The sequence below is a fragment of the Xyrauchen texanus genome, chromosome 4 (assembly GCF_025860055.1).
Source record: "Xyrauchen texanus isolate HMW12.3.18 chromosome 4, RBS_HiC_50CHRs, whole genome shotgun sequence".
NCBI lineage: Eukaryota > Metazoa > Chordata > Actinopteri > Cypriniformes > Catostomidae > Xyrauchen > Xyrauchen texanus.
The window spans coordinates 28706608-28722781 of record NC_068279.1 but is presented as its reverse complement, the minus strand read 5'-3'; the positions used below and the strand labels follow the sequence as shown (position 1 = coordinate 28722781).

Genomic DNA, 16174 nt, shown 5'->3' with positions numbered 1-16174 from the left:
ACAAGTAAAAAGATACTGTAGTCAGACAGATAGACAGACAGACAGACAAACAGATTTTGCTGTTTGTGAAGGAAATTGGTACTTTAATTTACCAAAGTGGAATTCAGCTTATCACAAAATATAGTCAGGACATTACTGATATAAAAAAAAAAACAGCACCATCCCTATTTGAAAAAAGTAATTTTTTATCCAATCTAGACAATCCCCATTTCCACCTTTTCCTTGAGTGATCATGCTAAATTGCTAATTTGTTACTAGAAAATCACTTGCCATTATATCAAGCACAGCTAAAAGCTATTTGGTTCATTAAATGAAGCTTAACATTGTCTTTGTGTTTGTTTTTGAGTTGCCAAAATATGCAATAGACAGGCATGTTTTAATGTCAATATTAGGTCAAAAATGGCAAAAAAAAAAACAGCTTTTTCTAGAAACTCGTCATTGTTTAGAGGAATGAAGGCTATACAATGCTTGAAATTGCATACAAAGGTGTACACTAAAGTCATCAAAGACAAAGGACAACTGGCTCTAACAAGGACAGAAAGAGATGTGGAAAGCCGGATGTACAACTAAACAAGTACATCAGAGTGGGCAAAGAAACACAGACATTGGACAACAGATAATTGGAAAAGAGTGTTATGGATCTTAAACCCATTGAGCTTTTGTGGGATCAGCTAGACTGTGAGGTGCGTGAGAAGTGTCCTACAAGAAAGCCACAAGTGCTACAGGAAGTGTGGGGCGACAAACTGACAGCTAGAATGCAATGATCTGCAAATCTGTCATTGCTGCATGTGGAGGATTTATTTATGAGAACCCTTTGAAGTAGTTTAAGTAATTGTAATAGTCATTTTTTCAAGTAATTAATGTCCTGACTATACATTGTGATCAGTTGAATGACTCTTTGATTAATAAAAGTACCAATTTCTTTCCATAAATACAAAATCTGTACATTATTCCAAACTTTTGGCTGCCAGTGTATTTCATAATTTAGTTTCATATTTAAACGTTTAATTTCATATTTTAATTTATTTAATATTTCTATATTTATAATTTTATTTTTAAAACATGAATCGTCTAGGTTACGGATGTAACCTCCATTCCCTGATGGAGGGAACGAGACGTTGTGTCGGAGAAGCGACACTAGGGGTCTCTCTTGAGCGCCGAATATGCCTCTGATCCATTGAAAAAAGGCCAATGAGAAGTTGGCAGTCAGTATTTGCATACCCCGCCCCCGGACATACGGATATAAAGGCGAGGCAAATACTAGAGTTCATTCAGGATTTTTCTGAGGAGCCAGAAATGGTTCTGGCCACTACAGCGGTTCGGCTCAGCGACGTGGCCGGGAAGACACAACGTCTCGTTCCCTCCATCAGGGAACGGAGGTTACATCCGTAACCTAGACATTCCCCGTCTGTCGCTCTCTCCACGTTGTGTCAGAGAAGCGACACTAGGGGTCCAATTTAAATCCGCCATGCGCTCAGCCGTGTACGTGTTCTGCTGACACAGGAGCGGGCAGGTATTTGTTACGTGCCAAACGACCAGCTGTGCCAGGGCACGTACCCTTCCCCAATGCCCCAGAAAAGTCGTCGGGATCCTTTTGGTTAATCAGGGGAACAAGGCGACGCTTGCCAACCTGGGAACGGGCTAAGCCTGGCTGGGCCTCTTTTCTCTCTATGTTTCTTGCATAGAGCAATAGACAGCCAGGGCCCTTACACGCACTGAGGGAAGGGGGTCTTACCCAGTTTCCCCTATTTTCAGGGGGGGAAGACCCGCAGAGACCACCCCTGCCCAACTGGGGAGGTATGGTGGTGAATACCTCACATGTGTTCTTAGGCGACATGTGGAAGTGGCGCGGTGGCAGATCCAGCCTCAGCGAGGGTGGAGTTGCTACACACGGCGACCGGGGGGCAGCCGAAACTTACCCAAGGAAAACGCGGGTCTGCTCGTAAGGGGACCGTATCGCGGAAAATACACACAGGGGGAGTCCGCGTAGGAGGCCCTTACTCTGTGGAGCACCTATACCAGTACAGGGTAGCCATCAGGGTACCCACAGTGGCTTGGGTCGGCAAGTTCCTCCGCCGAACTGCGGACCCATGAGGGCTAGGGAGGAATCAACCAGGGATTCACGTTGAGTGGAGTCTCCTGGGAAAAAAGATGCACTGTTTTACCTCAAGCGAGGGAAAGGGCGTATACGCAAGCGATTCACCCGGCCAGCCCATCAGCGTGTTACCGAGTTCTACTGGCTCGGACCTGAGAAAACACGGGATGAGACTGGCTCAACCCTGAGATTGTAGTATCTCGCAAAGGTGTTGGGTGTTGCCCAACCCGCTGCTCTACAAATGTCTGCCAGGGAGGTACCCTTAGCCAGTGCCCACGAGGACGCAACACTCCTTGTCAAGTGAGCTCGGACCTGCAAGGGTGGGGGCACGGCCTGGGTGTGATAAGCCAATGAAATGGCATCTACAACCCAGTGGGAAAGCCTCTGTTTGGAGACAGCGTTTCCTTTCCGCTGTCCCCCAAAGCATACAAAGAGCTGCTCAGAGCGTCTGAAGCTCTGCATGCGTTCCAGGTAGGTACGCAAAGCACGTACCGGACACAGCAACGAAGGGGCTGGGTCTGCCTCCTCCCAGGGCAACGCTTGCAGGTTCACTACCTTGTCTCTGAAGGGCGTGGTAGGAACCTTGGGCACATAGCCCGGTCGTGGTCTTAGGATCACATGAGTGTCTGCCGGACCGAACTCCAGGCAAGTGTCGCTGACAGAGAACGCTTGCAGGTCCCGACCCTCTTGATCGAAGCGAGCGTGATCAGCAGGGCCGTCTTAAGGGAGAGGGCCCTGAGTCCAACTGATTCTAGCGGCTCGAAGGGAGGTCTCTGGAGGCCCGCGAGGACTACCGAGAGGTCCCAGGAGGGGAACAGGCTTGGCCGGGAGGGATTTAACCTCCGGGCGCCTCTTAGGAACCTGATGATTAAGTCGTGCTTACCAAGAGACTTACCGTCTACTGCATTGTGGTGAGCCGCGATAGCAGCGACATACACCTTTAGGGTGGAAGGGGACAGCCTCCCCTCCAGCCTCTCCTGCAGGAATAAGAGCACTGACCTAACTGCGCACCTCTGTGGGTCTTCGGCCCTGGAAGAGCACCAATCTGCGAACAGGCGCCACTTCTGGGCGTAAAGCTGCCTGGTAGAAGGGGCTCTGGCTTGGTTGATCGTGTCTACGACGGTAGGTGGTAGACCGGCTAGATCTTCCGTGTCCCGTCCAGGGACCAGACGTGGAGTTTCCAGAGGTCTGGATGCGGATGCCAGAGCGTGCCCTGCCCCTGAGAAAGAAGGTCCTTCCTCAGGGGAATTCTCCAGGGAGGGGCTGTCGCGAGGAGCACGAGGTCCGAGAACCAGGCCCGGTTGGGCCAGTAGGGAGCCACTAGTGTGACTTGTTCCTCGTCCTCCCTGACCTTGCACAGCACCTGTGCAAGAAGGCTCACTGGGGGAAAAGCATACTTGCGTAGCCCCGCGGGCCAGCTGTGCGCCAGCGCGTCTGTCCCAAGGGGAGCCTCTGTTCGGCCGTACCAGAGCGGGCAGTGGGAGGTCTCTCGGGAGGCAAGCAGGTCTACCTGGGCTCTGCCGAACCGTTCCCAAATCAGCTGGACCGACTGGGGGTGGAGCCTCCACTCTCCACTGGGTAAGCTCTGTCGTGACAGTGCATCCGCTACCACATTGAGCTTGCCGGGGATGTGAGTGGCACGCTGCTGGCTCCAAAGGAGGAGACGACGGGCGAGTCGTGACATGTGGCGGAGCGTACGCCGCCTTGGCGATTTATGTACGCTACCGCGGTGGTGCTGTCTGACCTGATTAGGACGTGTTTGTCTCGAATTAACGGGAGAAACCGCCGCAGGGCAAAGAAGACAGTCAACAACTCTAGGCAATTGATATGCCAGCGCAGCGGGGCCCCTCTCCAATGGCCCACGGCTGCGTGCCCTTTGCACAAGGCGCCCCAACCCAATCTGGAGGCGTCGGTAGTGACCAGGACTCGTCGGGACACCTGCTGCAGGGGCACTCCTGCCCGTAGAAAGCAGAGGTCTGTCCAGGGTTGTAGTGTTTTTCGGCAGGCGTGGGTGATCGTCACACGGTGCGTGCCGTGGCGCCATGCTAGTCTCGGGACTCGAGTCTGAAGCCAGTGCTGAATCGGTCTCATATGCATCAACCCCAGCGGCGTGGTCGCAGCGGAGGATGCTATATGCCCCAGGAGCCTCTAGAAGAGTTTTAAAGGGACCGTTGTGCCTGGCCTGAATTTGGCGAGGCATTTCAGCACCGACTGCGCATGCTCGTTGGTGAGACGTGCGGACATTGAGACTGAGTCTAACTCCATGCCGAGAAAGGAGATGCTCTGGACCAGGGTGAGCTTGCTCTTTTCGCGGTTGACCTGAAGCCCCAAGCGGCTGAGGTGCCTGAGCACCTGGTCTCTGTGAGCGCATAGTAACTCTCGGGAGTGGGACAATATGAGCCAGTCGTCGAGGTAGTTGAGTATGCGAATGCCGGCTTCTCGGAGCGGGGCAAGAGCTGCCTCTGCCACTTTCGTGAAGACGCGAGGGGACAGAGACATGCCGAAGGGGAGGACTTTGTACTGGAACGCCTGGCCGTCGAACGCGAACCGTAGAAAAGGTCAGTGTCGCGGCAAGATTGAGAAGTGGAAGTACGCGTCCTTCAGGTCTACCGCTGCGAACCAATCTAGGTGTTGGATGCTTGTCAAGATGCATTTGTGCGTGAGCATTTTGAACGGGAGTTTGAGCAGCGCTCGATTGAAAACTCGCAGGTCCAAGATTGGTCGTAAGCTGCCGCCTTTCTTGGGTACAATGAAGTAAGGGCCGTAGAAACCCTTCTTCATTTCGGTTGGAGGGACAGGCTCTATCGCGTCTTTGAGTAGAAGAGTAGCGATCTCCGCGCGCAGGAATTTGGCATGTTGGCCGTGCACTGCGGTAAAGCGGACGCCCGTGAAGGGGGGCGGGGGCCTGGCAAACTGAATTGCGTAACCGAGTCGGATGGTCCGGGCCAGCCAGCGAGACAGGTTGGGAAGTGAAAGCCATGCATCCAATCTCCGTGCTAGGGGCACCAAGGGGACGGTTATTTTTGACGTACCCAGCAGGGCTTCGCAGCGGGGTGGAGCAGGTAATACGCCGTCGGGAGGCGCGGCCGCGTCCCGAGGCTCTGGTGCTGAGAAAAAACTCAAAGCACTTACCTTGCTCCGCACATCCGGCAGGGGGCGGGTTGGTGACTGAGGAGGAGGTCCTGTAGTGGCGTCCTTTGGACTCGTCAGAACCGGCCGGTCGGGGGACAGTCGTGGGGCTGCAGGCAGGACTGTTGAGATCTGGGGGCAGAGTGCCGTGAGAACGGCATTTGCGGGCCAGATGACCCAGAGACAAAGGAAATAGCTCTTTTATTGAGAATTTGGGTACCGCTGCCCCGGTTAAGGGGAGCAGCAAAAGAAAAGTTTTTAAAAGAAAATTCTCCTCCCGGCCCTCCACCGGGGGACGGAGTGGTCTTACCACCTCCGGAGCTAACATCTTGGGCTCTGGGTCGTCTGTCTCAGGAGCGCCTGGGAGCCTTCCGGGTCCTCGAGGGGGTCCGTGAGATGGGGGGCGTCTGCTTCCTGCTGGGTGCTCGACGCGTGGGCTGAGAGCTGGGCCCGGGTTGAGGCCGAGCAGCTTGTCGTTTCCTCACAGGGGGACGCCCTCGGCGAGCAGACGGGGCAGGGCCTGGGGCGGCAGGTTTGCGGCGGGGCAGGATATGTGATATCGCCTCCGTCTGTTTCTTCACTGCGGAGAACTGCTGGGTGAAGTCCTCGACGGTGTCGCCGAAGAGACCAAACTAGGAGACTGTGGCGTCGAGAAAGCGAAGCTTGGCAGTCTCTCGACCAGGTTCAGCCATTGGTGTCGTTCCTGGACTACGAGGGTGGCCATCGCCTGCCCGAGTGACTGCGCCGTGACCTTCGTGGCTCTGAGGGCGAGGTCGGTCGCTGAGCGCAGTTCCTGCAGCACGTCGGGATCAGGGCTACCCATGTGCAGTTCTTTTAGCGCCTTGGCCTTTTGGACTTGCAGGAGGGCCATGGCATGCAGGGCGGAAGCGGCAGTTCCGGCAGCGCTGTAGGCCTTCACTGTCAGCGAGGATGTTGTCCTACAGGCCTTGGAAGGGAGTACAGGGCGACCGCGCCAGGTGGTAGGGTTTCCGGGGCATAGATGGAGCGCAACAGCCCTATCCACCCGGGGGATCGCCGTGTACCCGTGGGCCGCTCCGCCGTCGAGGGTAGCGAGAGAGGATGAGCATGTGGCTTTGTGATGTCGTGTGGTGAACGGTGCCCTCCACAGCGACGTCAGCTCATCCTGCACTCCCGGGAAAAACGGAACCGTGGGGGGGGGGCGCGGCTGTGAGCAGCGCCCGGACCCTAGGAACCAGTCATCCAACCGCGATGGCTGTGGGGAGGACGGGGGGTGCCAGTCCAAACCCATGCTGGCGGCGGCCCAGGAAAGCATGTCGGACATCTGAGCGTCAGCCTCGGCTTGGGCGTGCTGGCCCGAGGCGGCAGCCCAAGGGAGACATCCGCATCAGACGCTGCGCTCTCCGATGCAGCGGCGAGCTCATCCACTTCTAGCTCTAGAGGATAGGCAAGCTGGCTGTGAGGCGATCTGCTGTTGCCTCGAGCACGGATGGGAGTCAACGAGCGTGCTGGGGGACGGGTGGTCCGAGGGGGGGTACCCGACGGAGCCGCGCCCGCTGCCATCCCCAAATCGCTTCCAGCGCCACTCGCACCGTCCTCAATCCCGTGGGAAGAAGGAGCAATGCGAGGTGCGGCTGGAGTGGCTTGCTTCCGGTTGAAAGCGAGCCGCGACCACAACGTTGTCATGGTCATGTTCTCGCAGTGAGAACATGAACCATCCACAAACGCAGCCTCGGTGTGATCGCTACCCAGACACACGAGACAGCGCCTGTGGCCGTCTGAAGCGGAGAGCACTCTACCGCATCCAGGAACTACACAGGGGCGGAAAGTCATCTTTAAAAAGACGCGTCCTGAAAAGGACGTTCAACGCCGCTGTGTATTTTGCTCTTTTAGAGAAAATTACTCTTTTAAAGAAAATCACTCTTTTAAAGAAAATCACTCTTTTAAAACTCGTCTGAGTTTTTATACTGCGCTGCCTAAGCGCCCAGGGGCAATATGCACTGCCGTGCAAGGAGAAGAATCGCCGCTGTAATGCGCCCTCAATCCAACAGCATGCAGTAGCGTCAGAGGAATACAGGAACGGGTGTGTTTCACTGCGAACAGCATGTACAACCATCGGCTCCGAAGAAAATTTCTGAATGAACTCTAGTATTTGCCTCGCCTTTATACCAGTATGTCCGGGGGCGGGGTATGCAAATACTGACTGCCAACTTCTCATTGGCCTTTTTTCAATGGATCAGAGGCATATTCGGCGCTCAAGAGAGACCCCTAGTGTCGCTTCTCCGACACAACGTGGAGAGAGCGACAGACGGGGAACTCATTATTTATGCAATTTTAATGGCTGTGTAAATGCATTTATTTTGAGCAACATTAAACAGGCTGTAAATACACCTTAATGCCACTTAAGATGCAGTTTCTGTGCCACCTTTGCAGTGTAAACATGGCTTAGGAGTTACAGTAGTGTTAGAAATGTTGGCCTCAGTGTAGGGATTTTGAAAACAAAACTATAAACCAAATATGTAGAATAACTTTTTGTTATTGGGTTTAAATATTTTTAAAGTTAATTGAACAGGTGTATTGCTCTTTTAACACATGGAGCTCAAGCAAGGAAATGCACAACATACTATGCCTTTATAATTGGAATCAATTCTTTCAAAATAAATAGATAAATAAAATAGTGCTAGTACATTGTTAATGTCATGCTGTATAATGCAGTATATTTTTTTCTCATCATAATGTTATCAAATTAATTTATTTCAATTAACCCCTTGGAACCTACATAAGTATCCCTTGGGGTACACATTCCTGCGGTTTGGGCATCACTGCACTAGGGACTATCAAAGTGTGTCTTAGTGGTGTGAAGGCTTTTTGTGACTCAAAAGGTCTTTTTGGTTTTGCCTTAGCACCAGATATCAGGGTCTCATCTGCAGTGACAGCTGTTGGTTCATCAGACCAGGTTCTAGGGCATCTGTCTGCCTTCCCATTAGTGCTGGCCATCTCCGTCCCTTTGAGTCTTAGGCTGGAAGAGGTGAAGGACTTTTGTCTGGCAGCAGCATGACCTCACCTGTGCTTTCACAACAACAGTGGAGTGAGAAAAATAACTGAGGGACAGACTTGACACCTGCCTGCAACATAAGTAGTGGAACGTGCATCATCAATAATCAATCGGATCTGTCAGGCTGCCATTTTAGTTCGATCTGTGCCGGAGGTGGGAGATGTGCCCTGATAACATGGCAGCACTGCCTCCACAAGAGCTTACTCTGCTACATGATACAAAGATTTACACTCTTTTGATAATTAAAGACCCGCCAGTTGGGGTAGAAATCATCAAGGACATGGGGATAAAATATTATATCGATATCTGGGCCACAATGTGATAATAACATAGTTTTTTTTAAGTTTAGTGTATTGTGATTAAAAACATTTATATATTGTGATATTTTACTCACTTCTTTCTCATTTTCTTCATTGGACTTTCGTGCTTTATACGTTTACATTTATGGCAGACGCTTTTATCCAAAGCGACTTACAGTGCACTTATTACAGGGACAATCCCCCCAGAGCAACCTGGAGTTAAGTGCTTTGCTCAAGGACACAATGGTGGTGGCCGTGGGGATCAAACCAGCAACCTTCTGATTAACAGTAATGTGCTTTAGCCCACTACGCCACCACCACCACTCTGTGGTTATACATAACCTCTTCCACTCTGTAAGAAATGGATACACAGGTTGATTTATTTATTTTTCACGTTGGAAGCTTTCGCAAGATTTTTTCATATCAGGTTACTCCATTTTTTTATATTACCACTCCCAGCTTTTCATCAAGAAAAGTACAGAGTACGCCCCTGTTTAGTGTTAACCATGCAAACTCTTTACTTGGCAGCATGATAATAGATTTAACTGTCCTCTGGAATGTTCCCGGAGCACCATCAAATGTGCTGAAAGTTCTGTCATGCCTTTGTTTTTCAGTATGTCAGGGCTGAATCGGCTGATGCATATGTTAGGCCTTCAATAATGCAGGTGTTCACTTTTATTTGTAAGGGAATTTAGAAAGCCCTCTGTGACACCCATGTCATCGCATTCAGCTATGTCACGTTCAGTTACCATCACCATGTGCTTTGAGACATGAAATCAAACTCACAGACCACTTGCTGTCTCCTGTGGTGCTATGAGTGGCCTTCTGTGACGGCAAGAGCACTTTAATGTCCAGAATGACTTGAGTCATTCTGATGAACTTCTGTCACATTTTCTTTTAGTCTTCTGGACTTCTGGGCAAAATAAAACCTTTAGATGTTTGAGGCAGGAACAACGTTATCTGTCCAGGGTGGGATTAATTTGTTTTCAATGTAAATGTTATCATTGGGTGCCTTTTTAAAGTTACCACCCAGTTTCCTCCTTAGATGTGGGAGATTTGGCATTTGGCTTGTTGTTTCAGAGTACCTTTGATAACTAAACAAGACAGTCTTCATTCATTAAGGGGTTTGTTGCAAATTGCAGCTTCCAAGTGTTCTGCTGAACTTGACTAGTGCCATTTCCTATTGTTTGTATTATTGTATGTTTGAGCAGGACATGTTGCAGGGCTCATCATATATATTGTCCACAGAGTCTATATTTTTGCTCCATTTTTTCATGAAGAGAAAGACTGTAAATTGTAAATGTTTATATCTGCTACATTTTTGTCATCATTTAGGAGTACACTAGCATATACAGTAGATGGCATCAGTGCTAACACACATGTACTAATAGGGACAGAACCTGATTTCGTAGGGTCTTTTGGTTGATTGCTTCTCTCCAGAGCTTTCCCCCCACACCAAACATACATATATCCAACTTGATTAACAACCTGCCTGCCATTTGCATGTATTGAGTGTGTCAGCTAAATTAGCCTCTCCTCTCAACCATTCAACACATGAGCCTAGTTAACATGCAAAAAGCCCTTTGAAAGCTTCCCACAACCTCTGAACTACCACAATTCAAGCAAATACCATCAAAAGTCCTAAAAAAAATAAATTAAATAAAAAACACACACAATTTGTGCAATGAAAAGTTACATTACATTACATTGTGAGTGATTATATACTGTACTGCAATTAGAATATTATAGGAAACACCTCTCAGAGAGTTACTTTTTCAGTTGTTGTTGAAGGAACCTATCAGGTTCATTCTCCTTTGTGAAAGCTAATCTCAAACCTCTGTGTCTCTACTATATCACCTGGCTCTGCAGACATTGGGCTGTCATTTTTACATATTCTCTCATTTTGGGAGGGATCTCAGGCATTCAGTCAGTCGATTTCCTGCTTGAGGATTCTCATTAGCCCCATGGTAATTGTCTTCTACATAATAGACAAATGGAAATTACAATGCCGTTCATCATTAGTGCCTTAATTGCAAGCCACCTTCAACTCCTCTGTAAATAAGAGAGACATTTTTTCTGAGATTGGATTAAACTTGAACTATTTCTCATGCCACCAGTGAGCATCGCCTTTACTTATAAGGCAGGGTTTGTATCGGTTTTAAAAATGTGTCTTTTTATTATTCTTGTTTAGTTTTTTTTTCAATTCAGTTTAGTTTCCATTATTTTAAATTGTTGTAAAGGGATCAATGGAAAGGAGGAGGCGATAAAAAAATAATAGTTTAATGATAAACTTAAAAGACAACATAAACACACTCATGACGGACATGTTCTTAAACTATCTCTCTCTCCCACACGATCCTCTGCAATCAACCTTTATACCTCAGAGGCTTGATTAGCCTAATACGGGACCGGGTGTGTAGGATCACGACCCGGCCCCGCCCTCCGCCCTGCCACATTCCTCCCTTGTTCTCTCAGGCTGGGGAGCCCCCAGCATGACGTACACCCCCCCCCCTTCCCTGGGGGAGGGCGTGCCCTAAGCCCCGTCTGCAGGCAAGTCATCCCCATCTACCTGGACGAGGGAGGGGACAAGGGGAGGGAAACAGAAATAATTAAACTGGGGGGTACTTCCTGTAACAGTGTAGTACCCCCCAAAAAAACACTGTAAAATTTAAAAGAGGGAAAAGGCCAACGCCTTCGCAAGTCCAGTGAGAGAGAGAGGAGAGAGAGATGAGAAAAAAAAAAAACTCTTACTCGCCGGTTCTCCGATATACCGTTGCATGGTCCTCGAGCACTCCTCCACCCTCTCAGGCGGACAACAGCCACTTCTCCCCGGGCAGACCGGAGTCAGACTCATGACCCCTGGTGGTCAGAACGCCCCTCCGCATTCTCAGCGACTCATGGGGACACTCCTCCGCCCCTGGCAGCGGCTGGGGCCATATTAACGCTATCACACGCATCGGGGAAAGTGTTCTTTTTCAATTCCTATTCTTTCAGGGAGAAAAGACCCCGCGGAGACCACCACCTGTCCTGGGGGGAGGTAAAGTGTGGCGAATAATCACATGGGTTTTCAGGCCATGTGTAGATCCGCCAGTAGGGGGACCGTACCACAGAAAATACACACAGGGGGATTAATACACAAAGGCCCATCCTGTGGAGCACCTATTCCAGTACAGAGTAATTTTAGTACCCATAGTGGGTCTGGTCAGGGAATTTCTCCACTGAATTCACGTACCAGAGACCGACTCCACCCTGAGATTGTAAAATCTTGTAAAGGTATTGGGTGTTGCCCAGCCCGCTGCTCTGCAAATGTCAGCTAGGGAGGTGCCACTGGCCAGTGCCCACGAGGATGCCACAATTCTCGTTGAGTGTGCTCCAACCCGTGAGCACGACCTGGGTGTGATAGGCCAAAGCGATGGCGTCAACTACCCAGTGGGAAAGCCTCTGTTTGGAGACAGCGTTCCCTTTCCGCTGTCCACCAAAGCAGACAAAGAGGTGCTCAGAACATCTAAAGTTCTGCGTGTGGTCCACATAGGTACGCAAATCATGCACCAGACACAGCAACAAAAAGGCTGGATCTGCCTCCTCCCGGGGCAGCACTTGCAGTTTCCCTACCTGGTCCCTGAAGGGGGTCGTAGGAACCTTGGGCACGTAGCCTGGTCGCGGTCTTAGGACGACTTGGGTGTCTGCTGGACCGAACTCTATGCAAGTGTTGCTGACAGAGAACGCTTGCAGGTCCCCTACCCTCATGACGGAAGCGAGTGTGATCAGGAGGGCCGTCTTCAAGTAGATTGCTTTGATCTCGACTGATTCTAGCGGCACTGTGAACCAATCTTGATGTCGGACGCATGTTAGAATGTGTGAATGGGAGTTTGCGCAAGGGCCGGTTGAAAACTCGCAAGTCCAAGATCGACTGTCTTTCTTGGGTACGATGAAGTAAGGGCTGTAGAAACCCTTCTTCATCTCGGCTGGAGGGACAGGCTTTATCGCGGCTTTGAGTAAAAGGGTCGCAATCTCAGCACGTAGGGTGTTGACGTCTTCACCATGCACTGAGGTAAAGCGGACCCCACCCAAAGGGGGCGGGGGTCTGGCAAACTGAATCACATAGCCGAGTTGGATGGTCCTGGCCAGCCAGCGTGACGGGTTGGAAAGTGAAAGCCACATATCCAAGCTCCAGGCGATCGCTTTTGACATACCTGGCTAGGCTTTCGCATCGAGGTGGAGCAGGTAGTGTCGCATCGGGAGGCAAAAGTGTGCCTTACCTTGCTCCGCGCACCTGGCAGGTGGCGGGTTAGTGACTGAGGAGGAGGTCCCGTGTAGGCGTCCTCTAGACTCATCAGATCTGGCCAGCCGGGGGGCCGCAATCATGGGTCCGGAGGCGAGGGGTCCGTGTCCGGGGTGCCTGGACTGCCTTGAGTGTGGCACTGGGTTGCTGTGAGAACGGCATTTGCGCAAAAGAATGTGGGCAAAGGAAATAACTTCAAACAAGGATTCTCCTCCCGGCCACGGAGTTGTCTGCTTACCAGCTCCGGAGCTAGCGTCTCGTTCCCTGGGTCATCCATCTCATGAACGCTTGGAAGCCTGCTTCCTGCTGGGCACTCGGCACTGAGAGCCTGGCCCAGGTTGAGGCGGAGCTGCCTGGCTTCTTCACCTTCGAGAACTTCTGGGCGAAGTCATCAATGGTGTCTCCGAATAGGCCGAGCTGGGAGACGGGGTCGTTGAGAAAGCGGGCTTTGTCTACCTCCTGCATCTCGACCAGGTTCAGCCATAAGTGACGTTCATGGACCACGAGGGTGGCCATCGCCTGCCCCGAGTTTCCGCGCTGTGACCTTCATGGCGATCTTTTCTGACACTACACATTTACATAGAGAACAGGGGACTCTCCTCAATCACCAACAGTTACCAGTATATTTTAATGTGATCATTCATGTGTTTTATAGCAATTACAATAATACGTTTCATTTAATAATTTTTTAGCAGTAAAGTTATAAGAGAGAAATGGTTACACACTGATTAAATTAATGTGCATTACTGTGCTATGAAATCGATACATTATAAAAAAACATGAGATGGGGAACTACCTTGTTGTAACTTGTAACTATAGTGGCTTTTAAACAGACTTTTAAACAGACTTTCTGCTAACAAAACCAATGGAATGTGGAAAGTAATAACTTGTGCATTTCTGCGACTGTGGAAATTTGAGAAAACAGCGGCACACACACTTAGGGACACACACACTAAGAGGACTAAGGTAACCTCAAAACAACACCAATGTTATTAAATAGATAGAAGTCAATAATATTAGTAAACCTGTTACAGTAACTTTAGCAGAAATGGTTGATACATCGTGATCTGTAAACGCTGTCAGTTGATTTAAATTGTAATCAAATTAATTACATGACTTGCCGTTTAATTAATCACAATTAATCAAAATTAATCACATACATCATTATTTTCTGAAAAATGCCCCCAAATAAAGATAACTCATGTAAATAATGCATAATAATTTAAATATTTAGAAATATAAAATGCATGACCTATAATAAATATATAATTAATTCAATGAAGAAATCTTGCTCTGATCCCACGTTTGTTATTTAAACAAGCATTGCAGGGAAATTACGTTGCTGTGGATAAAGCGGCTTACTGACTGAGCCACATGTATAAAGGAGTAAAAATGATGCTGCTTAGACAGTGCATGTAAACAGGAATGCTGTTTTCTCGCAATAACCCGCTTTCTCGCAATAAGCGGCTCTCTGGTGTCCATATAAGCGTAGTCAATAACGTAACTCACTATGGAACCATAGTAACTACGTCGCACACCAATCATTCAAACCACGTTGGTTGAGCTGTCGTTAACGACATTACTCAGGTGGTGGAGTAATAACTTCTGCAAATATTATGGTATTATAGCAGGTACACCAGAAAGCTGCTTAATGCAAGAAAGCTGTTGAAGACACCGAAGCGGCATGCAATTCGTAACCCTAAAGATGCATTGTGCTGCAATAGTGGGGTTTCCCTCTATATAAGCCTTCGGTGTTCCGCACTTGAGCACATACACACATACACAGTCTTTACAGATTGAAAGAAACATATGGAATGAAAGATATAGAAGCCTCAGTGATATCAAATTATGTCCACTCAGCAAACTAAAAAGGAACTATGCTTCCAATCACAGGTAAAGAGCTGGTTTCGGAAAACACCAAATTGATGAACTGTGTTAGTAATTATGGAACTTGCAACATAGTTCGCTAACGATGCTTTTGGGAAACGCATCCTGCGTAGTTTCCCCAGCTGGAACATGTGACAGCCAGTACTTTTTTCTGTGTTAATAACATGACGGAAAAACATAAAAATTCATTAAATAAGGCTGCGATTGTGCTCCAAATCTGACCCCATTGCTCAAAATTTTGTAGGCTTAACAAAGTGTATCAGGGTAAGGCAAGGACAATATTTTAAACACTGATTATTTATGAACTCAATCAATGAAGTCATTTACTTCATTTTTAATTAAAAAGACTTCTGTAGTGCAGCTTTTAATTAACAGAAAAATATTTTCACACTTCATTCAAAGCCAGTGTGTAACCGCAAATATCATGTGCTGTTATGTTTTTTTTTTCTACAGAAAAATGGAGGTTCTGATCAGTTTGAACAGTGGGACATCGTATCTGACAAGTGCTTTCACTATTACTGCCTCCTCATGTGTAAGTAATCTAAAATCAGGTTTCTGACAGGGAATACAGGCAAATGAGCATTTTGGTATTATACTTTTTTTGAAGCTAACTGTAAATGTTCCCTCTCTTTAGTCAGATGGCACAGTGGTGGTCATTTTGATCTTGGTGGTACTGACTCTGTTTGCTTTGGCTCTGATCTGGTGGTTCTGGCCCCTCTGTTGCAAAGTCGTAAGTGCCATAACATGTCCTGAAAGGGACACTTCTTCTATCCACACTATACAGTATACACTCACCTAAAGGATTATTAGGAACACCATACTAATACTGTGTTTGACCCCCTTTCGCCTTCAGAACTGCCTTAATTCTATGTGGCATTGATTCAACAAGGTGCTGAAAGCATTCTTTAGAAATGTTGGCCCATATTGATAGGATAGCATCTTACAGTTGATGGAGATTTGTGGGATGCACATCCAGGGCACGAAGCTCCCGTTCCACCACATCCCAAAGATGCTCTATTGGGTTGAGATCTGGTGACTGTGGGGGCCATTTTAGTACAGTGAACTCATTGTCATGTTCAAGAAACCAATTTGAAATGATTCGAGCTTTGTGACATGGTGCATTATCCTGCTGGAAGTAGCCATCAGAGGATGGGTACATGGTGGCCATAAAGGGATGGACATGGTCAGAAACAATGCTCAGGTAGGCCGTGGCATTTAAACGATGCCCAATTGGCACTAAGGGGCCTAAAGTGTGCCAAGAAAACATCCCCCACACCATTACACCACCACCACCAGCCTGCACAGTGGTAACAAGGCATGATGGATCCATGTTCTCATTCTGTTTACGCCAAATTCTGACTCTACCATCTGAATGTCTCAACAGAAATCGAGACTCATCAGACCAGGCAACATTTTTCCAGTCTTCAGCTGTCCAATTTTGGTGAGCT

The 16174-nt window shown here is 48.6% G+C and overlaps 1 protein-coding gene across 1 annotated transcript in view; it reads left to right on the top strand.

Moving 5' to 3' along the window:
* Window positions 1–16174, top strand: part of antxr2a (ANTXR cell adhesion molecule 2a) — a 108021-nt gene that overhangs the window by 26490 nt on the left and 65357 nt on the right. Inside the window, exons 12-13 of the mRNA XM_052125628.1 lie at window positions 15180–15258; window positions 15361–15456. Of these exons, the coding sequence (XP_051981588.1) occupies window positions 15180–15258; window positions 15361–15456 (175 nt within the window). The remainder of the gene's footprint in view (window positions 1–15179; window positions 15259–15360; window positions 15457–16174) is intronic.